This window comes from Oncorhynchus tshawytscha, linkage group LG31 (genome assembly GCF_018296145.1).
Source record: "Oncorhynchus tshawytscha isolate Ot180627B linkage group LG31, Otsh_v2.0, whole genome shotgun sequence".
NCBI lineage: Eukaryota > Metazoa > Chordata > Actinopteri > Salmoniformes > Salmonidae > Oncorhynchus > Oncorhynchus tshawytscha.
The window spans coordinates 20,022,741-20,048,385 of NC_056459.1; the positions used below are offsets into that span (position 1 = coordinate 20,022,741).

Consider the following 25,645-nt stretch of genomic DNA (forward strand, 5'->3'; position numbering starts at 1 on the left):
CCACAAATACAGGTATGGCAAGCTTGTAACGTCACACCCAAGATGACTCGTGGCTGTAATCGCTGCCAAAGGTGCCGCATCAGAGTACTGAGTAAAGGGTCTGAACACTTATGCAAATGTGATATCACTTTTTTTTATCACAAAATTTAAAAAAAAAATGTTTTTGCTTTGCCACTATGGGGTATTGTGTGTAGATTAATGAGAAAAAACAACAATTTAATTAATTTTAGAATAAGGCTGTAATGTAACAAAATGGGGAAAAAGTCAAAGGGGTCTGAATACTTTCCGAACACACTGTGTTCCACACACTACAGTTCCAATCAAAAGTGGGGACACACCTACATTGTAGAATAATAGTCAAGACATCAAAACTTTGAAATAACACATATGGAATCATGTAGCAACCAAAAAGCGTGTTAAAAATGTTGTTTTATAAATGTACTTGGAATTTTGGATTGGTCTCAAATACTACACTGTGATGATGTTGATCAAGCTTGGTATCTTTTTAAAGATCTGTTTCTGTCAGTACTCGACTCTCTTGATTCGATGAAACAAATTCGAATCAAACAGTGATCAGGGAAATGGATCACTTCCGAGATCTTAGACATCATAACAAAAAGGGATTGCTACAGTGCCTTGCAAAAGTATTCATCCCCTTGGAGTAGTTTATATTTTGTTGCATTGCAACCTGTAATTTAAATGTATTTTTATTTCGATTTCATGTAATGGATTTACACAAAATAGTCCAAATTGGTGAAGTGAAATAAAATAAAATTACTTGTTTAAAAAAATTCTAAAAAATAACAAATGGAAAGGTGGTGTGTGCATATGTATTCACCCCTTTGCTATGAAGCCCCTAAATAAGATATGATGCAACCAATTACCTTCACATAATTAACTATATAAAGTCCACCTGTGTGCAATCTAAGTCTCAACTGATCTGTCACATGATTTCAGTATATATACACCTGTTCTGAAAGGCCCCAGAGTCTGCAACACCACTAAGCAAAGGGTAGCACCAAGCAAGCAACACTATGAAGACCAAGGAGCTCTCCAACAGGTCAGGGACAAAGTTGTGGAGAAGTACAGATCATATATATGTATATGTATATATGTATATACTGTACCCAATACCATCTACTGCATCTTGCCTATGCCGTTCTGTACCATCACTCATTCATATATTTGTATGTACATATTCTTAAAAGGGTTGGGCAGTCATGATCTAGTGGAAAGCCTGAAGAAGAGTGGGGGCTCTTATAGCATCAACGGGTGGACCAACTCCGTATTTATCCCCTTGATTTTGGAATGAGATGTTCGACGAGCAGGTGTACACATACCTTTTGGTAATGTAGGGTATTTAAATAGGGCATACCTGTCATACCTTTCTGGTTATAACCTTTTTCGGCAAGACATATCTTCCAAAGGTAGGGGAGTGGCAATCTTTACCAAGGATGACTTCCAGTGCTCGGTTCTCTCCACCAAGTCTGTCCCCAAGCAATTTGAATTGCTGGTTTTAAGCATTAAAGTTTAAAATAGCTCTTCGCTGACTGTTGCTGGGTGCTATCGTCCTCCATCAGCACCGGCCTGTACCCTACCTGCCCTAAGTCTGAATTTGTCCTGCTAGGTGGCCTAAACGGGGACATGCTTAAGCCACCTGACCAGCTCCTAAAGCAATGGGACTCCCTAAATCTTTTTCAGATTATCACCAATCCCACATGGTATGAATGGAATGAGTTGCCTCTGCCTATAAAAACAACGTCCTCTCTGGACAGCTTTAACAATAAAGTAAAAATATATTTGAAGTCTTCTGTGCTCATATGAATAACCCCAATGATATAACTGGAATGATGAGATAGATGTTCTACTTCTATGTTTTTGTTTTATTATTTCACTGCTATACTGTGTTTGATCTTGTCTAGCCACATTGTCTCAAGAGGACCACAATGGAAATAAGTCCCAGACTTTATTGTGTGTTATCCTCAATGATTTTATCCATGTGCATGTATGGCTTTTAAGTTTTATGTGTGCTTGTTAAAAAAAAGTGGATTTAATAAACTAAACTAGACTCCAAACACCCAGAAAAGGCTACTCTCCTCAATGTTATCCTCACAAATAATCCTGATAGGTATCAAATCAAATCAAATTTTATTTGTCACATACACATGGTTAGCAGATGTTAATGCGAGTGTAGCGAAATGCTTGTGCTTCTAGTTCCGACAATGCAGTAATAACCAACAAGTAATCTAGCTAACAATTCCAAAACTACTACCTTATAGACACAAGTATAAGGGGATAAATAATATGTACATAAAGATATATGAATGAGTGATGGTACAGAGCGGCATAGGCAAGATACAGTAGATGGTATTGAGTGCAGTATATACATATGAGATGAGTATGTAAACAAAGTGGCATAGTTAAAGTGGCTAGTGATACATGTATTACATAAAGATGCAGTGGATGATATAGAGTACAGTATATACATATACATATGAGATGAATAATGTAGGGTATGTAAACATTATATTAGGTAGCATTGTTTAAAGTGGCTAGTGATATATTTTACATCATTTCCCATCAATTCCCATTATTAAAGTGGCTGGAGTTGAGTCAGTGTGTTGGCAGCAGCCACTCAATGTTAGTGGTGGCTGTTTAACAGTCTGATGGCCTTGAGATAGAAGCTGTTTTTCAGTCTCTCGGTCCCAGCTTTGATGCACCTACTGACCTCGCCTTCTGGATGATAGCGGGGTAAACAGGCAGTGGCTCGGGTGGTTGTTGTCCTTGATGATCTTTATGGCCTTCCTGTGACATCGGGTGGTGTAGGTGTCCTGGAGGGCAGGTAGTTTGCCCCCGGTGATGCGTTGTGCAGACCTCACTACCCTCTGGAGAGCCTTACGGTTGTGGGCGGAGCAGTTGCTATACCAGGCGGTGATACAGCCCGACAGGATGCTCTCGATTGTGCATCTGTAGAAGCTTGTGAGTGCTTTTGGTGACAAGCCGAATTTCTTCAGCCTCCTGAGGTTGAAGAGGCACTGCTGCGCCTTCTTCACGATGCTGTCTGTGTGGGTGGACCAATTCAGTTTGTCTGTGATGTGTACGCCGAGGAACTTTTAACTTACTACCCTCTCCACTACTGTTCCATCGATGTGGATAGGGGGGTGTTCCCTCTGCTGTTTCCTGAAGTCCACAATCATCTCCTTAGTTTTGTTGACGTTGAGTGTGAGGTTATTTTCCTGACACCACACTCCGAGGGCCCTCACCTCCTCCCTGTAGACCGTCTTGTCGTTGTTGGTAATCAAGCCTACCACTGTTGTGTCGTCCGCAAACTTGATGATTGAGTTGGAGGCGTGCGTGGCCACACAGTCGTGGGTGAACATGGAGTACAGGAGAGGGCTCAGAACACACCCTTGTGGGGCGCCAGTGTTGAGGATCAGCGGGGTGGAAATGTTGTTGCCTACCCTCACCACCTGGGGGCGGCCCGTCAGGAAGTCCAGTACCCAGTTGCACAGGGCGGGGTCGAGACCCAGGGTCTCGAGCTTGATGATGAGCTTGGAGGGCACTATGGTGTTAAATGCCGAGCTGTAGTCGATGAACAGCATTCTCACATAGGTATTCCTCTTGTCCAGATGGGTTAGGGCAGTGTGCAGTGTGGTTGAGATTGCATCGTCTGTGGACCTATTTGGGCGGTAAGCAAATTGGAGTGGGTCTAGGGTGTCAGGTAGGGTGGAGGTGATATGGTCCTTGACTAGTCTCTCAAAGCACTTCATGATGACGGAAGTGAGTGCTACGGGCGGTAGTCGTTTAGCTCAGTTACCTTAGCTTTCTTGGGAACAGGAACAATGGTGGCCCTCTTGAAGCATGTGGGAACAACAGACTGGGATAGGGATTGATTGAATATGTCCGTAAACACACCAGCCAGCTGGTCTGCGCATGCTCTGAGGGCGCGGCTGGGGATGCCGTCTGGGCCTGCAGCCTTGCGAGGGTTGACACGTTTAAATGTTTTCCTCACGTCGGCTGCAGTGAAGGAGAGTCCGCATGTTTTAGTTGCGGGCCGTGTCAGTGGCAGTGTATTGTCCTCAAAGCGAACAAAGTCGTTTAATTTTTCTGGGAGCAAGACGTCGATGTCCGCGACGGGGCTGGTTTTCTTTTTGTAATCCGTGATTGACTGTAGACCCTGCCACCTACGTCTCATGTTTGAGCCTTTGAATTGCGACTCCACTTTGTCTCTATACGGATGCTTTGCTTGTTTGATTGCCTTGCCGAGGGAATAGCTTCACTGTTTGTATTCAATCATGTTTCCAGTCGCCTTGCCCTGATTAAAAGCGGTGGTTCGCACTTTCAGTTTTGTGCGAAATCCATCGTTTCTGGTTAGGGAAGGTTTTAATAGTCACATTGCGTAGATTCACTCGCTGTGTCTAACTTCAAGAAACCAGACTCCTTTTGGCAACAGAAGTGCAGCCTTGTCGTTTTTGGTGAACAGAAGGCTCCTTATAAACAGCTATAAGACTGCTTGAGTGGAAACTGGAAACTGTCCTTTGACGCAGCAGATTGTAAATGGGGGAAACGGAGATACTGCTTGTCCCTGCTGAGAGAAAGTATGGCGCTGCTAGAATGTTGGTTTTGGTAAGGCTGTAAGTCGCTGTGGATAATAGTGCGTCTGGCTGGGCAGATAGGACAGAACAGAAGGGGTTTCTACTCTGGGTTATTGAGCTGCGTTATTGGCAGCTGGGGCATGCTGGAGCCAGCATGGTGGAGGGAGGGAGGCTTCAGTACTGAGGCTGCAGCACTGTGTCTGTGTATCCGAGAGCCCAGGAATTCTTCAAATTATTAATTGAGTCACCAGTCATCCATTCTCACCGGGCTGTTGCTCTCTCTGCAGTGGCAATGAGGATACTGTATACCAACATGTTGCTTGATGGGAAAGTTTGACTTCCCTAAGTGCCTCTACAAGAAACTATACGATACTGTATGGACACTATCTCTCTCACCGGGTTGTGGAATATTATTTGCATGTTCCATCTCCGTGTTGTCAAACCTTCCTCTGCCGATTTGGGAACCAAAAGTCTTGATAAGCCCAGTCATTCTGGACGGAGGCTAACAACAGTTTAGTCTAAATTATACTATAGTGTCCTGGAAATACGATGACATTGCTAAAGTAGGCACATATTTAGTAGGAAACAATGCTGCCATCATCATTATGTTCTCAAATTTTCTTAAGACGGATGCAATGCTGTCATAAGATAGCTAAAATTGTCTACACAATCTTAGCTAGCTAGCTAACGTTATAAGGCATCTAAAGTCTGGCGACATCAAAATGATGATGAAAGCTTGTCCTACTAATTATTTGTCTTCTTTAGAAATGGTATTGTGTTTTCAAGCCACATTAATTCACTTTATACCAAATTTTCATCAGCGCCCAGTGAAAATGCATTGAGTAGAATGACATCAGTCCTAAAAATTAACGGTAAAAACAATATTGTGACGAAATGTGCAAGCCATGAATAGTAATTTTTTGGCCATTGGAATACTGGGAAGATTTTCCAAAGCTAAGTACCTTTGCAACATAAGATATAAGATAGCTTTTTATCAAGTAGTGGAATACTGTGTAAATAATTTGCACATTGTTGCGATGCCTCTTGCTAATAATATCCTACGTATTCATGAAGCTTGGAAATATTTCATTTTAATGATTGCATATTTGGTACTGATGAAATGTTTCTTGAAATGTTACTAATGATTAGATTTTCAAATTATTGCAAATAAATAATCATAGGTAGAGTGAACCATATTCATTGCTGAGATGTGAGAGGAATATTTAAAATAAAGTCTAAACAATTGGCCATGATTTGAATAGTAAAATCTTGGATTGTTGCATATGAATTCAGGGTTGTTTTCTGCCATTGTCCATATAATTATTTAATCACTATAATTCTTTATTTGATTACTAGCTCAGTTCAGTTTCTACCACAACACTAACAGAACAGTGTAGTGTGCCAGGATTGCACACTATTCCTTATATAGGGCCCTGGTCAGAAGTAGTGCACTTCATAGGGAAAAGTGTGCTTTTTGGGACACACCCCTGGGAAATCTGATTCTGCCTATCTGTCTGTGATGGGAGTGGTCATTATAATGTGAAACTGAAAGCTGCGTTTCTCCATCTCTGCAAGGGACTAGTAGTGTATGTAAGTACTTGGCAGAATCAATGCTAGTCACATGGCCTAAGGGTCTAAGGTGAGGATATCCTGAAATAAAGGGTACAAGTAACTGTCCAGTGTTTCCAGATGTCTATGAAATATGACCTATAATTAATTACAATATGAGTGATATAGTTTTTCCCCCAAAAAATGTAATTAAGTATGTTGGAATGTTGTGGTTGTACCAAACAAAAGAATGGTGTGGGTGTATACCAGTCCTTAAAAATATTGATGTGAGTAGCTAATTTGCCAGAACAAGATGACATCAACCTCTGAGGAAATAGTAAGCATTTTTTAAGTAATCTCTTTGAGATACAAGTTCGAGGTGGGGTTTTTGAACAAAAACAAAACAAACATGTCCAATTTATGCTTTGGCCACTAATATGAGTATAGGATGAGTCAACAACATTATTTGGGTATGAGTAAAGAATAAAGTCTTTTAAAAGTGAGATTTTCACTGGGCGGTTACTTTAATCACTGCCATTGTAAACAGACAACGCAACATGTGAAGTGTTGGTCCAATCTTTCATGAGCTTAATTAAAATATCCCAGAAATTGAGCATTTCTCATTGGCTAAAATAATCCATCCACAGGTGTGGCATATCAAGAAGCTGATGAAATGGCATGATCATTCCCCAGGTGCACCTTGTGCTGGGGAAAATAAAAGGCCACTCTTCAATGTGCAGTTTTGCCCCACAACACAATGCCACAAATGTCTGAAATGGAATCTGGAATTTTTCTATTTTTTATTTGTATTTATTTTTTATTTCACCTTTATTTAACCAGGTAGGTAAGTTGAGAACAAGTTCTAATTTACAAGTGTGACCTGGCAGAGATAAAGCAAAGCAGTGTGACAAAACAACAACACAGAGTTACACATGGGATAAATAAACGTACAGTCAATAAAACAATAGAAAAATCTGCATACAGTGTGTGCAAATGGAGTAAGGAGGTAAGGCAATAAATAGGCCATAGTGGCGAAGTAATTATCATTTAGCAATTAACACTGGAGTGATAGATGCATTCCAAAGGGCACCCTATTCCCTATACACTGAGTATACAAAAAAATTAAGAACAAAATACTTAAGTGCCTTTGAACGGGGTATGGTGTTAGGTGCAAGTCACACCGGTTTGTGTCAAGACCGCAATGCTGATGGGTTTTCCTAATATTTAGTATTCTCAGTGTACAGTATATTGGGTCAAAGTAGGCAGTCATGGCCAAAGGCATGGAACTCAAACCTGACTCTGTCAGAGACTCCGGGTGATTACTGGCACCGGCCAAGCATGAGGTCTGTAGACAGACGGACAGACACCTTCATCATCATCAACTGTCTGAAGACTGTCCTTCTACTTCCACACATAACTGGATAGACATGGGATACGTTCTGAAACTGCACCCTGTGCACATATCTCCACATAACATATTTCTGTGAAGTCATTTTTTTAAGTTTAAGATTGTTGATTGGTTGCGAGGGTGGGCACTTGAAAGGAAGGAATTATGCTTTGCTCCTCTGCCCTTTATTGATGATAAATTGTTTTTTTTTTACTCCACCTTTGGATGTTGGCATTCCTCCAAGAAATCTGCTTCATTTCGATAATTCTTCTCAAAAGCTGGCTTTTTCTATGGAAATGATGAATGAGAGCAGTAAGTGAATTTCACAAATGCACCGGAGCTTTCTTCAGCCAATAAGCCTTTCTAGCTTCTCTCTCTCTCTCCTTCCCTATCTTTACCTGCTTTGAGCCGCTGGCTGCCTGGGGATGATTTGTCAATTGCTCAGATGTACTGTTTTGCTCTAGAGAAGATTCTACCTCCATATATGCTGTTAGTACTTCTACGCTCCTTGCATGAACAAGGTCCCTAGGTTCCAGTGCTTGGGAAACAGTCCCTAGAGGCCTCAGAGTAAGTGTGTTTATGCCTCTTGAATATTCCTGCAGTTTTTTATTACTCAATATGCCCAAACTACTAGAACAAATATCGGTTATTTGTGTGAGTGCATGGTGCATATTAGGTCCTACTGTTTGTTATCCGCATGCTACAATTTATGGACTGCTCAACCATGCATTATAACTTGTGCTTAATTCTCTTGAGTCGTTCTCTTTCTGTCACAATAATTTCAAAAGACGTCAAACCACATCTAAAGTGGTGAAAATAGCTCTGGTTGAGCTGTTTCGAAGCTCAGTATTTGAAACAAAGTGAGTGCTTTGCTTGAATGACTGCCAACAGTAGGAGCCACCTACGCAGACTATAAGATTTATGGCACATTTTTGCACATGAGAGGGATTGCATCTTTTGGGGGTACCGAAGATATCATCTGTTTCCATTTACAGAGACACTCAGCAAGACAGACAGGTGGTGGGTATTCATATTTAAAGGCAATGTTTCACATGACGACATGTTGCAACATTAGAAGAAGAGATGTATGGTTATGGTTCACCACAGTAGGTTGTCATTGACAAAATGTATTTGCCTCTTTCGCTTGCTTGTGCTCTCTCTCTTCCCCTTTTTCTACTTTCCAGGACAGAGGCAAAACATAAGCCATTACTTTTGTATTTATTTTGAAATTGAAGTGAAAGCCACTGCTAGAGGCCAAACTTATTGGTGAATTTGCAGTGTGTATATTGAGTTTGCAGTCTCAAGTATAGGTTTGCTGGTTTTACTGTTGGAGATAAGGTTGTGCTTCCTTGAGAGAAAATCACTTTCTAGTGACAATAATTCCACAGAAACAAACAACCCCAAGATATCATCAAGCATTAAGGACCGTGGTTTTGCGTCTTGAGCACTAACCCAAAGACAAAGAAGACAGTTTCTCACTGCAACTGCCTTGGAGTAGTAGTAGATTCAACTTATTAGAACTGTTTTGGAGGTGACTAGTGCCTCCAAATCAAAACCAACCGAGAGAAGAACATGCATACGCACTCACACACACAAACACAAACCTTGGTAACTTTTGGAAAATTAAAACAGAAAGGCGCTGGGGGATATTTGCCCTCTTTTCCACTTATGTTCAATTATTTTGTAGATAATAAACAACAGTGGGAATATACAAGTTATAGTCTGTCCATAGACAAAAATAAATCATGGCAGATTCTCCCTGGGGGATGTTCCCCTCTGCGGGTGCCTTTAGAACAATTTGTTTTAAATAAAAATAAACAAAAAAGGAGGACAGAAAGACTAGGGGCTCAATTCAAACCACATCACAGAAGTTTAGCTTTACAGCGTGATTGAAATTTATGGGCAATGTTCCCGTTATAGCAGAGACTAAATTCACGGTAAATGCTGTATATATCAGCTGAATCGGAAATGACCTTTTGCGTTTCCATTGTGGAATCTGTAACGCTTACAGATTTAATAGAGCTCTAAATTTATAGAATGGAATTACAGGTAATAGTTTTGAATTTAAATTTTTTTGCCATTTGTTTAATGTAATGATAAACCAATGCCTAAACATGTTTTTTTTAAACATGTCAATATATCATAGTGTGTTACACCTAATAGAGATGTTTACTTTACTCGCAACAATGTAGGTTAATTCCTTTCATGTGGCGCTATTGGCCTCCTCTTTCTTTTAGCGACCTTTAGGGGCCAATTTACTAATGATGCATGTTTCAGAGCTGTGGGGCCAGTTGTCACTCTCACAAAACAAATTGGTCTCAAAGAAACAGTTTTGGGCTGGTAGATAGTCAACACACTTTGTTTTGCCCCAATGGAATGAAAGCAAGAGTTTTCCCCTACGCATAATAATGTTGAATCAATAGGCGGCTATTAAGGGATGCTTTTTGTCTCATTAGCATGGACTTCTGCTCTGTTGTTAATGTGATGGACACAGCCTAGCTGTGAAACATGTGGAGGGGAAATTGGCAGGTCCAGAGTATTAGGTCTAGGCGAAAAGCATTGTGAAAACATTTTGCGATACAGAACAAGACCATGGTATCTGTCTGCGTGCTCTCTCCATTGCACCTGATAATCGTCTACAAACAACTCAGCTCAGGAACCCACTTTTGGATCTTTTATTAAAGCGATCTGTCAGAAACTCACATCATTGAGTTGTACACTATCTCCAGATGCATCGCTGTGTGTTTACTACCAAAGAATGGAGGAGCTGAGAGAAGACTCCTGCCTTCCTGAATCACATTATCTCAGAAAGCGTAGGGGCCTTTATTGGGGAAAATCAAGTGGTATGACTACACGTTGCACTCTGATGTATCGCTAGTAAAGGGGAAAGCACTTTTAAAAAGATGAATCTCTACTCATTCAGTGGGTAATGTAATTTCAGCCCGTCTGCAGCCGGCTTAGGGTTCTGTCTCTGACAATCAGCCTGAATAAGATGCCTGCAGAGAAGAGTGGTGATCTGAACAGTCTTGCTGATCTCCCAGTCTTGCTTCCCTCTGGAAACCTTAAGCACTAGTGACAGCCCTACCACTCTCTGTTTCTCTATCCAGAGTGTTGAGGAGAATTGTGAGCATTCCTCACAAAATGGTATGGTGAGCAGACCTTCAATGGCGAGGAGTAGCTGCCATCATGCCAAACACTGTTGCTGTGACATGGAGTGTTTTTATTTGTCCCTCCACAGAAAGCTACTTTTATTTAAGGGCTGAGAGGAGGTAGGGAAACATGGTTATCATGAAAATACAGCTGTATCGCATTAGTGGCTACTTACACTGCTCCCAGGGCAGGTCTGGACTAGCAGAAGTTACTTTTCGAAGCAGGTTAGGAGAACTTACGCAGCAGGTTAGGAAAACTAACGTGGCAGGTCAGGAGAATTAGGTTGAAGTTAGGGAAAGGGTAAGGTTTAGGGTTAGCTAAAATGCTAAAATTGTCCCTGACGTGACTCAATCATATCTAGCTGCAACCAGGCCTGCCCTAAATGGGGTATGAGTCAGTGAGTGAGTGAGCGCATTTGTCGAATGTAATTACCAGATTTTAAGGGAGGGGTATGCAAATGGTGAATAATACAACATTAGAAGTATGAGTGTAATGGTTCTTTTGTGTTTTAACGTTTCATGTTCACAGAATGAGGGATCAAAGCATTCTCATTGTGTTAAAAGGAGATCTTGTTAATTATAATCGGAAATATTCTGAGGCCTACTTTTGGAAACCACCCAAAATTGGATTTTTTTTCCTTTTGCAGCTTCTCCCTTGCAGATGTATGGTCAAAGGTGTTTCAATAATCAAAAGTGGACTGCAGTGTCCTTGCTTCTGCTCCTTTTAAAACCTCTACAGGATCGGTGGGTCCCCTGCAGGACGGTTGAGCTAATATGATTAGCACGAGGTTGTAAGTAAGGAGAGTGCACAATTATGATCTTGAAAATATATTAATAAACAAATTATGCACATTTGGGGAGTCTTGGTACAACATTTTGAACTTAAATACAATGGTTCATTGGATCAGTCTAACACTGCACATACACTGCTGCCATCCAGTAGCCAACATCTAAATTGTTCCTGGGATGGTATAATACATTATGGCCTTTCTCTTGCATTTCAAAGATGATGGTACAAAATGTTTTTTTCTTTGTATTATCTTTTACCAGATGTTATATTCTCCTACATTCATTTCACATTTCCACAAACTTCAAAGGGTTTCCTTTCAAATAGAATATGCATATCCTTGCTTCAGGTCCTGAGCTACAGACAGTTAGATTTGGGTATGTCATTTTAGGCAAAAATATAAAAAAGGAGTGGATCCTTAAGCATTTTAAACATAACCTTTGGTTTTAAATCTTGAGAAAGGTGATACTATGATGTGTCAGCAAGGTGGCTTTTAAATATAAAAGCATACAGCTTGAGCTTATGAGTAACTGGGGTTAAGACGGGGGGAAAGAAGGCCTCATGTACCCTGCCAAGGCCCCGTCTAACCAATTTGAACCTAGTTCCACTAGGAAGAGACAGCATGGACTTGTAGAGCAATATGAACAGTATGGTTCTGGCTGTTGGGTGCTGAAGGCACAGAGGGGAGATGTATTCGTTCCAACTTGCACAGCAGTTAAGAAAGGCCTCCATGACCCCAAGGGGATACGCATGCAGACTCTCATTGAAGGAAGCTGTGTGTGTGTCCTCCCAAGCAGATGTAATCCACAAACAGTCCCTGGAACTCAGTGTACCAACTCAGTGTACCAATAAACTATACTGTATAACCCAAAACAACAATGATTAGTCCTGCTAAGGACTCTGCTTTGGTCCACATAATACAGCAAGCTAGTTTCTAGTAGTTATTGTAATTGGCATAATGGTCGCTGACCTGTTCGGCTTGGCTGAGGTAAATTTGAATTGTAGTAATGGGTGTTAATAAATGCTGTACGTTGTAAATGTCCATATGTGACCGACCGCCTTGATTCGGTCTAATGTAGCACAATTAGATTATTTTTTTATTTTTTTACATTGGATAAAAGTAGAGACTCAGAGTTAGAAAATGGTATATCGTACACTGCAGTTGAGGAACAATTGGAAAGTAATTTCGCTTTGAAAGTTGATAAGCTTGTAACCCCACTTTTGAAAAAATGGCCCTTGAATGTTTTGGTACCTACTGGAGAGCTCTTCTTTGTCTACACCCATTCAGCATCATTCACACCCTCTTAAGCCTTATTCCCATCCATCTCTTTAAGGAGTCACATGTGTGAGGCCATGTGGTAAACACACGCTATATCCCAAAAAGTTTATTTGTGACATGATCAGGATACAGATGGTATAAACGGTACAGTGATAGTACTTGCATAGTAGCAATATCAAAAACAAAAAGTGTCCAGATAAAAATATTGTGGAGTCTTTTGTTTAGACATGGTAGTTAGCTAGCTAAACAATGAACCAGCATAACCCCAACTCATACTACTACCACCAATACAAACATAGTCATAGCTGTAGTATGAATATAACAAACTTGGTTCAATGTTAACTAGCTAACATTAGGCTATAACTAGCAAGCAAACATTTTCGTGCTAACTAACAGTAAGCTTTAACTTGCAATAACAATGACATTCTGACAAAATTAGAAACTTCTATATGGAAAATGTAGCAAGACTCTTACCAGCATACATGGATGAACGCTTAACGGCCGACTGGAACCATTTAACTCCGTTTGGTTTGTAGCTTCATCTTCTGTGGCCAGCTTTGTGTCAAGTCACTCCGGTTAACACTGACCGTCACGTGTGCAGAAATTAGCCCATCAGTTTTTCCTACTGATCTGCCGATAGCCCCGGCTAAATTCTGGGCATCAATGTTGTTGAGAAAATTTGCAAAACTTCTGTAGTCGATGGCTAACTCGATGGCTAACATTATATCTTTCAACAACGGTGCAGTAGAAAGGACTGTCAACACATACTGAACAGCTCACGTTATAGACAGAAGCGTGCTACATGGCAGACCAATCCAAACTCATCTCCCATACATTATTTCAACCAATCATGGCTAGTGGGAAGGTTCCTGTCTATTTCCATGGCAAAACCAACTGGGCTCGTAATTTTAACAATGTTATACGTATTGATGGATGGAATAAAAGTTTGTTATTAAAGCACATTAAATTTTACATGTTCAAAAAGGCATTTCTGCCAAAAACACAGAAAATGAATGTTTCGTTCAAATACTGCTCCTGTGAAGTAGTGACGTGTGACATACGGCTTGTTTCCTGAAATGAGTCACATATTGAAGAGGTGAACCTAGTCAAAGGCTGTGTTTCAGGCTGACTACATTTCAGACACATGCCGGATCTCACAGCTCCTGGACAGGTATTTAAGACACCAGCTAACTACATCATATGATATACAGTGCTTTCAGAAAGTATTTACACCCCTTGACATTGTCCACATTTTGTTGTCTTACAGCCTTAATGTAAGATGGATTACATTTAGATGCTGTGTCACTGGCCTACACACAATACATAATGTCAAAGTGGATTTAAAAAAAAAAATTTTTTTACAAATTAATTTAAAAAGCTGAAATGAAAACTGTTTGAATACTAAATAAATTCAGTAATAAAAACTTGCTTAACAAGTCACAAGTTGAATGATTACCTCCTCTTTGTACCACCCACATACAATTATATGTAAGGTCCCTCAGTCTAGCAGTGAATTTCAAACACAGATTCAACCACAAGACCAGGGAAGTTTTCCAATGCCTCGCAAAGAAGGGCACCTATTGGTAGATAAAAAGATCAAATAAAAAAAACACACATTGAATATCAATACACCCAGTTATTACAAAGATACAGGTGCCCTTCCTAACTCAGTTTCCGGAGAGGAAGGAATCCGCTCAGGGATTTCACGATGAGGCCAATTGTTACAGAGTTTAATGCCTGTGATAGGAGAAAACTGAGGATGGATCAACAACATTAACATCCACAATACTAACCTAAATGACAGAGTGAAAATACAAATATTCCAAAATATGCTTCCTGTTTGCAATAAGACACTAAAGTAAAACTGCAAAAAATGTGGCAAAGAAGTGAACATTATGTCCTGAATACAAAGTGTTCTGTTTGGGGCAAATCCAACACATCACATCACTGAGTACCACTCCTCATATTTTCAAGCATGGTGGTGGCTGTATCATGTTATGGGTATGCTTGTCATTGGCAAAGGCTATGGAGTTTTTTTTATGATAAAAATAAATTAAATAGAGCTCAGCACAGGCAAAATCATAGAGAAAAACCTGTTTTAGTCTGCTTTCCAACAGACACTGGGAGACAAATTCACCTTTCAGCAGGACAATAACCTTAAACACTAGGCCAAATATACAATGGAGTTGCTTACCAAGACAACCTAGATCTGCTTGAAAATCTATGGCAAGACTTGAAAATGGCTGTCGAGCAATGACCAACACCCAACTTGACAGATCATGAAGAATGTTTTTAATAATAATGTGCAAATATTGTACAATCCAAGTGTGCAAAGCTCTTAGAGACTTACCCAGAAAGACTCACAGCTGTAATCACTGCCAAATGTGAATCTAACATGTATTGACTCAGGGGTGTGAATACTTATGTAAATTAGATATTTCTGTGTATCATTTTCAATACATTTCTTCTAAAAACATGTTTTCAGTTTGTCATTATGGGGTATTGTGTGTAGATGGGTGAGAAAAACACATATTTAACACATTTTGAATTCAGGCTGTAACACAACAACATGTGGAATAAGTCAAGGGATATGACTACTTTCTGAAGGCACTGTAGCTATCTGATGCCCTTCTGCAATGTAGTGGAACTGGAATGTGACCAAAGCCAGATAGCTGATGTGAAATGCACTGAAAGCACCAGCAGGGGAGGCCACCGCTAGGGGAGAGGTGTGTGTAAGGAGAACTATGCAAATGGAGTGAAGGAAAAAAAAGAAAATTGTGAGGAGATGAGAAGGAGCAGAGGAGTAGAAAAGAGAGGAAGATGGGGGGAAAGAAGACATCCAGGTGTTTTTTTTGTCCACCTTCACAGCTCACTTGTTATTGGTGTTTTTGTCCAATTATAGAGGAAAGCTTGTCACTTCACTCACAATATATTGTCTTTCTGCTTCTTGCTTGATAGTCTTATTGAGATTCTACTATCAAATACAGTACACGTAAAAGTGGAACATGTATTTGTAATGACCCTGTGGCCATCAGATGATCAAAGAGATTGGCAAATAACATCTCTGAAATATGTATGTTCATACAGATGTAGGATCTTAATTTGATCACTCTTTTGTTTCTGAGAATGTTCCTGCACAGCAGGAAATAAGAACCTGAAGTGTAGTCAAGGTTTTAAAAGGTTGCTAAAGTTTGTCATTTCCAATTTAAAATCTCAGACTAGATTTGTCCTAAAAATGTATCAACACCTACAAAAAATGTCCATGAATTATTATCCATATAATAATCTACATTTCCTCTTGCTCCAGGATAATTTTCCTGCTGTAGCAAACTGGCCCAAATTAAGATCCTACAACTATCTGTATGCATTAGACTGAAAATACTGTATGTCCTTGGTTATCCCATTGTGGGCCAATGGAGGGTGGAGAGAAACCCTAAGAGAGATGATTTGTTAAAGCCATGCGGTAGGGAAGGTATTCACTTTATTCTATTCTATTCTCTCTCAAGTTCTTTGAAGCCGATGACAAGTTGAAAGGTTAATCATACTACAGGGATACTCTGTGATCTCCTAGGGTGGTTATGCAAAAGTTTTTATAAATATTTCACTTACAAGTCTATTAGCATAACCAATAGGAATTATGTACCATGGCTCCGACCGACGTGGTTTGAAGCACTGTCATGTGTGTTTGAGTGTTTAAATATTCAGTACTTTTTATGTCAATTTTGGCCTCTATTGATGTGTATATTTCTCTCACCTCTCTTCACAGTATGGCTTTTTGGAGGAGAAATCCCTTTAGTGAAATGTTAACAGCCTTCCAAGCAGAGCTAGTGTAGCCCATAAGTAAGCCTGAGCCCATGTACATTTGAAATGTTATAATGATCTTTACTTTGAAATGGGGCCGTAGAATTGATCTGTTCTCCCTACACATTTAAAGGTGATCCATTCACCTCGCAGTACTGTGCTGGCTCCAGTGTTTAATGTAACTCCCCCACTCAGTGCTCTGCTGCTGGCTCCAGTGTTTAATGTAACTCCCCCACTCAGTGCTCTGCTGCTGACTCAAAGTATTTAATGTAACTCCACCACTCAGTACTGTGCGGCTGACTCCAAGTGTTTAATGTAACTCCACCACTCAGTACTGTGCGGCTGACTCCAAGTATTTAATGTAACTCCACCACTCAGTGCTCTGCTGCTGGCTCCAAGTGTTTAATGTAACTCCACCACTCAGTACTCTGCTGCTGGCTCCAAGTGTTTAATGTAACTCCACCACTCAGTGCTCTGCTGCTGACTCAAAGTATTTAATGTAACTCCACCACTCAGTACTGTGCGGCTGACTCCAAGTGTTTAATGTAACTCCACCACTCAGTACTCTGCTGCTGGCTCCAAGTGTTTAATGTAACTCCACCACTCAGTACTCTGCTGCTGGCTCCAAGTGTTTAATGTAACTCCACCACTCAGTACTCTGCTGCTGGCTCCAAGTGTTTAATGTAACTCCACCACTCAGTACTGTGCGGCTGACTCCAAGTATTTAATGTAACTCCACCACTCAGTACTCTGCTGCTGACTCCAAGTGTTTAATGTAACTCCACCACTCAGTACTCTGCTGCTGGCTCCAAGTGTTTAATGTAACTCCACCACTCAGTACTCTGCTGCTGGCTCCAAGTGTTTAATGTAACTCCACCACTCAGTACTCTGCTGCTGGCTCCAAGTGTTTAATGTAACTCCACCACTCAGTACTCTGCTGCTGGCTCCAAGTGTTTAATGTAACTCCACCACTCAGTACTGTGCGGCTGACTCCAAGTGTTTAATGTAACTCCACCACTCAGTACTGTGCGGCTGACTCCAAGTGTTTAATGTAACTCCACCACTCAGTACTCTGCTGCTGGCTCCAGTGTTTAATGTACTGTAACTCCACTAAGCTGCTTTAGCTGAATGACACAACATTAGGCTGACTAAGACATGTCAGGGTAGTATTGGCATTTTATGTTGAACTCCAGATCATTCTGATTGGTGTATGTTATTGATTAATAGTATCTTATTGGTTATTCTGACTGGTGTCTGTGTGCTATTGGTTAATGGCATCTCCAAATCATTCTGATTGGTGTAATGTATGATTTTCGGATCATTCTGATTTGTTTGTCGTCTCCTCTCTCGCCATAGGTTAACAGGATTCTCAATGCCACCACCAGTCACGAGCACGGGGTCCGTCTTCTCCCTGCGTCTTACCAGTGACTTCGCTGTGAGCGCTCACGGCTTTAAATTATATTATGAAGGTAAGGCTCTTATCTTCTCCTTCTATTCTTCTTCTATTCCCTCTCATTGTATCTGTTGTTTATCCCTGGTAGTCACTCATCCAATGAACAGGACTGAGAGACTCATGTTGGATGTGATGGCTTCTGATCCAGCTGGTGGCTCAGATGCTCTGCTCTGATCTCTCTGGGAGTTTGAATGTATATTTTATTTAATTAAAGAGCTTTATTGACTGTATTAGTTCCCACTGTTAGATCTGCTGTTTTCTAAGGACCTCATCAGTCCACATCAAACCAGATCTAATCAAAAACACACACATTTATAGACATGGTCTTCTCTAAGGACCTCATCAGTCCACATCAAACCAGATATTTTTTTTTTAAACACACACTGTTATAAACCTGCTGTTCTCTAATGACCTCATCAGTCCACATCAAACCAGATACAATCAAAAACACACACTGTTATAGACCTGCTGTTCTCTAAGGACCTCATCAGTCCACATCAAACCAGATCTAATCAAAAACACACACATTTATAGACATGGTCTTCTCTAAGGACCTCATCAGTCCACATCAAACCAGATATTTTTTTTTAAAACACACACTGTTATAAACCTGCTGTTCTCTAATGACCTCATCAGTCCACATCAAACCAGATACAATCAAAAACACACACTGTTATAGACCTGCTGTTCTCTAAGGACCTCATCAGTCAACATCAAACCAGATACAATCAAAAACACACACTGTTATAGACCTGCTGTTCTCTAATGACCTCATCAGTCCACATCAAACCAGATCTAATCAAAAACACACACTGTTATAGACCTACTGTTCTCTAAGGACCTCATCAGTCCGCATCAAACCAGATATAATCAAAAACACACACTGTTATAGACCTGCTGTTCTCTAAGGACCTCATCAGTCCACATCAAACCAGATCTAATCAAAAACACACACATTTATAGACCTGGTCTTCTCTAAGGACCTCATCAGTCCACATCAAACCAGATCTAATCAAAAACACACACTGTATAGGCCTACTGGACTGCCCCTGAGGCCAGACAGACATATTGTCCATGTATAGCATCAAAGCATGAATCTACAGAAAGGCACACATGGTTAAAACATCATCTGCATGTTTATTACACATAGGTGAATGTTTTAAGTCATCCTTTAAGAACTTTAACTGTATTACAGTCTGTGTCATGAAACTTGGCATAAAGGAAGCACAGACATCTAGCATTTCCAAGAATCAACGACTATGCCAAGTAGACTAGTCCACCCCTAACCCTCGTCCAAGGCTAAGGAAGAACAAACACAACTCACACAAACACAATGTCAATCAAATTTGCAGTCAAATGTCTTCCCTGCTTTATCCCCATGATGAACCATTCTACCTCTCCTCTGTCAGCTGACTAACTAACTGTGTAGCCCTCCAGTCTTCAGACAGAACCTCCTACCCCTCTACCCATTCTCTACCCTCCAGTCTCCTCTGCCACACTCCTACCCTCTGCCCCTCCTCTGCCACCCTCCTCTCCTCTGCCCCTCCTCTGTCCCTCCTCTGCTAGCTGACTGCTACACTATGTAGTATCTCCAGTCTGCCGCCACGTCATTTACCTCCCCATATATTTCTTCTGGTCCCCCAGGCCTACTCAGCCACTACCCACCCGCCTGTCCACCATGAATCCATGCACAGCCTTGATACTCGCTGCAATTTGCGGGTTATTGAAATATACATCAAACATTTTAGGAAAGAAGCAAGACACTCCCTCCAGTTTTGTTACATCTCCAGAATGTAATGGATCCACTGCTTTTTAAAATTACATAATGTAATGGATCCACTGCTTTTTAAAATTACATAATGTAATGGATTCACTGCCGTTTTAAAGTTGCATACGCCACCACAGCTTCTAAATTGGAATTATTTTAACATTCCCCATTTTTACTTAGCAACACCTTGAACTAAAGGCATTGGGAAGGATCTAATAATTCTCTCCTATTTCCAGCTTCCACAACTTTCATGGTTTCATTATAGATTGTTAGTGCTACTATGATACTGAGTACTAGATCTGCTCAAAGCACACACACATACACACACACACACACACACACTGACTCACAAAGATGTGGGGTTTCCCATGGCCAATTAGACCCTGATGCTTTCACAGTCTGATAACATTTCTAATGATAATACGACTTCTTAACATTCTATTTAATGCTTTGTTTATTCTCTTTTATTCATCCCATTTGTGACTTTGAGTCTTTTCCTGTTGAATACTGTGATCGCCTCAGATTCATTTAAAGGCATGGAGCATGGATTCAATCATGGATAAAACTGGAGGGGGGAGAACTGCACTTTATTTTCTTTGTTTCTGATGGTAACCACCACCTACTGAGACAAGACAGTGAGACAAAGATATTCACGTCTAAGTAGACATGGAAAACTGCATAGCTATCCAGCCTCCTTGGCATTGGTTCAGATGATCTTCTGTATATCCTCTCACTCTCAACAGAAAGGACTAGCACCTATGCTGCCGGGACTGTGTTGATGTACTGTATTGTGCAATCATCATGCTGCCCACGCATACCATTCCTCCCTGGCAGCACACACACACACACACACAAACACACACGCCTATCTGACCCCCTCACCATGGCTATGCTGCTCTGCATTATTAGAGCTCACAACACCTCCACCTGCACCTCCAGCGAGTATCATCCCTCCCCCGGGCCTCTCCGCCTGGGCATACCACATCTCTGGCTCCCTGGCTGCAGTTACACCCAGCTGGGGGAGGGGGGCGCCGGCACACAGTTCAGCTCCTCCAGCTGCAGGAAACATTGCTTTCTCTTCCTCACACACATACTGTGTGTCGACATATACAGAAGTTGCACACACACACCTCTGGGGTTGACAGACTGTGCGACTGATGTGTTTTCGATGCCTGTAGATACTGTGTTGTATAACCTGACTCTGCATGCTCTATATGCAGTTGATTTTTTAAAGTAAGGACTGTTGAGTAGTGTTAGGCCTCGAGTGTAGGTCTTGATTTAAGGAGTGTCGATGATGACAGACTTATGTAGTCAGTGTATGGTCTGGGCAATGTCCTTTTTAACCCTTTCTTCACTGTTTAGTTGCACATACTGGGTAGATTGTCTTATTTGCAGCTGCAAAAAGCATTTCTCACACTCATATAACATGATAGATCCTGAAAAACAAGTAATGTCTCAAATAATAGACTTTATTCTATACAAACCAGGGAGGAAGAGTACATTCATATGGATCTGTTACATCCCTGGGTACCAGTTCATCGTTTATGATTAATGACACATGCTGGACTCTAGTCTAGTGTATTGTATATGAAGGATGCTTATGATGTAAATTATTCAGTGGGCATCCCGAGGCACTTTTAGAGTATGCTAAGTTGATAACATTGGTGATGATGGTGGCAATTAGAAAGTGAGGTAGCGGTTGCGGCTTTTGCCAAATTTAGGACGCACTGTCCTCGATTTTATGAATATGACTATAATACTTGTTCTTCTCTTCTTCATCTTCATCAGTATAGTTGTCATCATCTTTATCATCAGCAGCATCATCATCATCACCTTCATCATCATCATCACCTTCATCCTCTTCACCATCATGGAAGTATTATGATATCATGGATTCCACTCATTACAGTATTTCAGACAATAATCTGCTAGCTAGAACGTACACTTTCCTAACCTGTGGATGTTTCACTGGAGAGTGAATCCCTATTGGAAACCTATCCTATCTCTGCTGAGGTTGGTTTACATTACATTCTGTAGGAGTACATGGCTTCCCTGACTCATGAGAACCCAGTGTAGAAAACCTATAATCAACATCTGACGTGGTTTTACATTATATGCTGTAGAAAAACATGTTTCCTATGACTGACCCATAAGACATCACTGTAGATTGCAGTACATGAACAAGAGTATGTACTTGCCTTTACCCATCAAACCACACACAACTCACTTTCCTTAGATGTGATAGAACATGAACATGCCTGTCATACAGTATTAAACCTTGCAGCTAACAAGCTGTGGGAGATTTGCCTGCTGGGCTATCAGACCTGGATTCTTGAAAATTATTTTCAAATACGTTGAGTGTTCGCTTGAGTCTGGGAGGGGTTTGCATTTTTAAAAACTTTTCTATTAGTTAATTAAGCCAGGCATGCTCAAACAGGCATAGTTGGACTATTTTAATGGGGGGGGCGGGGTTCTACAAAGCTATAAGGAATTGTTTTAAGAAGGTCATACCAAGGATTGTTTAGCTATTTGATTTGGAATATTAAGACCCCTTGAAGTATATACTTTTTTATATTGAAACATTTGGCCTTACTGCTATTTTTATTTTATTTTATTTTATTTAACCTTTATTTAACCAGGTAGGCTAGTTGAGAACAAGTTCTCATTTACAACTGCGACCTGGCTAAGATAAAGCAAAGCAGTGTGACACAGACAACAACACAGAGTTACACATGGAATAAACAATAAACAAGCCAATAACACAATAAACAAGTCAATGACACAGTAGAAAAAGAGAAAGTCTATATACAGTGTGTGCAAAAGGCATGAGGAGGTAGGCAATAAATAGGCCATAGGAGCAAATAATTACAATTTAGCAGATTAACACTGGAGCGTTACATGAATAACAGATTGAGGAGTATTTATGTCTGTAATAAAGCATTTTTGTGGTATAAAAACTCATTCTGATTGGCAGGTCCTGGCTCCCCAGTGGGTGGGCCTGGCTGCCAAGTGGGTGGGCCTCCAAAGCCCACCTATGGCTGCACCCCTGCCCAGTCATGCGAAATCCATAGAATAGAGCCTAATGAGGGAGGGTAGCGCTATTGAGGCTAAAAGGAAGTTGTATGGTTTTGTCTTCAATCACTACCAACAAAAGTGTATTTGATGTTCTTTTTTGCTGCCCTCTAAATAAAGCACGGAATAGAGAAATAAATTATAATCTATCCATTCACATCATATAAACTACCGTTAGATTTTATATTTCTGGTTTCAAAAAGGAAGCTAGAATATTGATTGTAAAAAGCGAAGGAAAAATGAGATATGTTTTAAGATGAGAGTAGCTCGTTTAAAGGCTAGAAGCTGGAACCGTTACAAATAACCTCAGAATAATCCAACCACAATTCCAGAGGACATTGCATTCCTAGAGCAGTGCATTTTGGTAAAGTTGCAGAATGTGTGCCATTATGCTAAGAGCTAGCTGAAAGCACTCAGGCATCTAGTCTAGTCAGTGAATATTAAATCTCCTGCCACATATGTGAAAGATGCATACTATCCTCATGCGAAATGCATTCATTGTCGCATATTGATGTTCATGGCTTCCGGGTTGGAGGGCGCTGTGTTAAGAAGCAGTGCGGCTTGGTTGGGTTGTGTATCGGAGGACGCATGACTTTCAACCTTCGTCACTCCCGAGCCCATATGGGAGTTGTAGCGATGAGATAAGATAGTAGCTACTCAACAATTGGATACCACGAAATTGGGGAGAAAAAGGGGTAAAATTAAAAATAGGCGTTCATACTTTATTTGAACTGAAATAACAGAAATAACAGAAATAACAACGAGAACGAACGAAACCGAAACAGTTCTGTCTGGTGCACACACACACACACACACACACACACACACACACACACACACACACACACACACACACACACACACACACACACACACACACACACACACACACACACACACACACACACAAAACTACCCACAAGGCACAGGTGGGAAAAGGCTACCTAAGTATGGTTCTCAATCAGAAACAACGATAGACAGCTGCCTCTGATTGACAACCACACCCGGCCAAACACACAGAAATAGAAAACATAGAACACAAAAACATAGAATGCCCACCCCAACTGACCAAACCAAAATAGAGACATAAAAGGTCTGGTCGTGACACCCTCATTGTTTTATTGAAACAATGGTGGGGAGGACGCTTTGTTATTTTTTCAACTGCTGAGTGCCACTTTAAAAATCAAACATAATTTCTAGCTCTTTGATTGGACTACAGCACAATTGCACATTCTAGGTTGACAAGCTTGTTGTTTACTAAGACTCTCATTTCCAGAATTGAGTGGTTATGTTCTTTCTAACCATCAAACCATTTAAAGCATGACATATTTAACATAGCTCTCTTCTATAGTGTGTACTGTGACATTACAGAGAAAAACAACTTTGGGCATGAATGATAGAGGAAATAGGCAATGAAGTCAATCACTGCATATAGCAAGCCTTTAGGTTTCTCTATCCCTCTCTCCTTCTCTCCCTCTCTCCACTTTCTCTCCCATCAGCCAATCTGTCTTCTAAAAGTGACAGAAAACTGGCAATTTTTTAGACATGCGGTGTAATTATCTTGGCCCTGCTTATGGCCACGTTCCGCGTAATCAGGATCCTTCATGCCGTTGCCAAAGCCTCCAGGATGTCACAGTGTTGTTCATGTTAAGATTGCCTCCTCTCAAAGTTATAATGTCCTGTTTGTGTGTAATCCTCAACATTTTGACAATGCAGTCTCTCACTAACGTCTGTAAGAGAGGGAAGATTCGTTAAGTAAGGTATTATATTCATTTCCTCCTATGAAGGTTTACGTGTCCTAGTTCACCTGGGATGACACACCTCCTTGAAGAACACCATGCAGACATGGGTTCAAATATTATTTGAAATAACTTTATTTGATTTAGCCCTGTCTGGCGTGTCAGATGGGCGGGGACTACTCCATTGGTTCCATTCTGTCAGGCAAGCTCGATCAAGCACAGCTAAAGTATTTGACAGGCAAACAAATACTATTTGAACGCAGGTTGTCATTTAATAGGATCTCTATGGTCGAACCCATCTCTCCTCCATCCCTCAGACCAACCCGACTGCCTGTCATCCCTGGGTTTGGTTCGATTGACAGCTAATAGTCACCTCCAATTCTCCCCGTAATAAAATATGGATTAATAAAGAAAATGGACACTATCTGAAAGCATAAGGCACCATCTGCAGCCAGCCAGCCCTGAGGCTATTTCTGACCACACTGCCATAAAGTGGCTAGGCCTTGGGTGGAGAGGGAGCATGTTGGGCATGGTGAAAGACAGCTAACAAGCGGGTATGAATTATGACCCTGACACACAGGTGAATACATGACAACTTGGTCAACTCTGCTGTGATGTCAGTCGGCATCCTTCCATTGACCATATACAGGCTGGTGTTATTCTGCTCTGCAGTAATTGACTTTATTGCCCATTTCCTCTCTCTGTCTTGTCCAGTAATAACCCTCTCAAAGCCTCTTTCCTCTAGGTATTGTTCTGAGCACACACTATATAGGAGAGATAGAATAGATGTGTTGCTTTAAAAAAGATGGTTAGACGTTTACGTGTGAGCTATGCTTCCCTTCAAAGGCAAAACGCAGTAACTACGAATTTGGTCAAAAATCTTTGATCTGTTGTAATTGCCAGGTATATTATCTGATTGTGGTATTTAGCTTCCTCCCACAAGAACTAGCCAGTTGATCCGAATATATCATGAAGTATCAGAAATTGTGGTCTGTCTAGACAAAAAGTCTTTGAAGTCAGATTTTGCAGAAACGAAAAGTATGTAGTAACTGCGTTTGACCTATGTA

General features: G+C 40.8%; 1 protein-coding gene across 1 annotated transcript in view; it reads left to right on the top strand.

Moving 5' to 3' along the window:
* Positions 1–25,645, top strand: part of LOC121841470 (CUB and sushi domain-containing protein 3-like) — a 633,380-nt gene that overhangs the window by 124,908 nt on the left and 482,827 nt on the right. Inside the window, exon 3 of the mRNA XM_042310031.1 lies at positions 17,903–18,015. Coding sequence (XP_042165965.1) covers positions 17,903–18,015 — 113 coding nt within the window. The remainder of the gene's footprint in view (positions 1–17,902; positions 18,016–25,645) is intronic.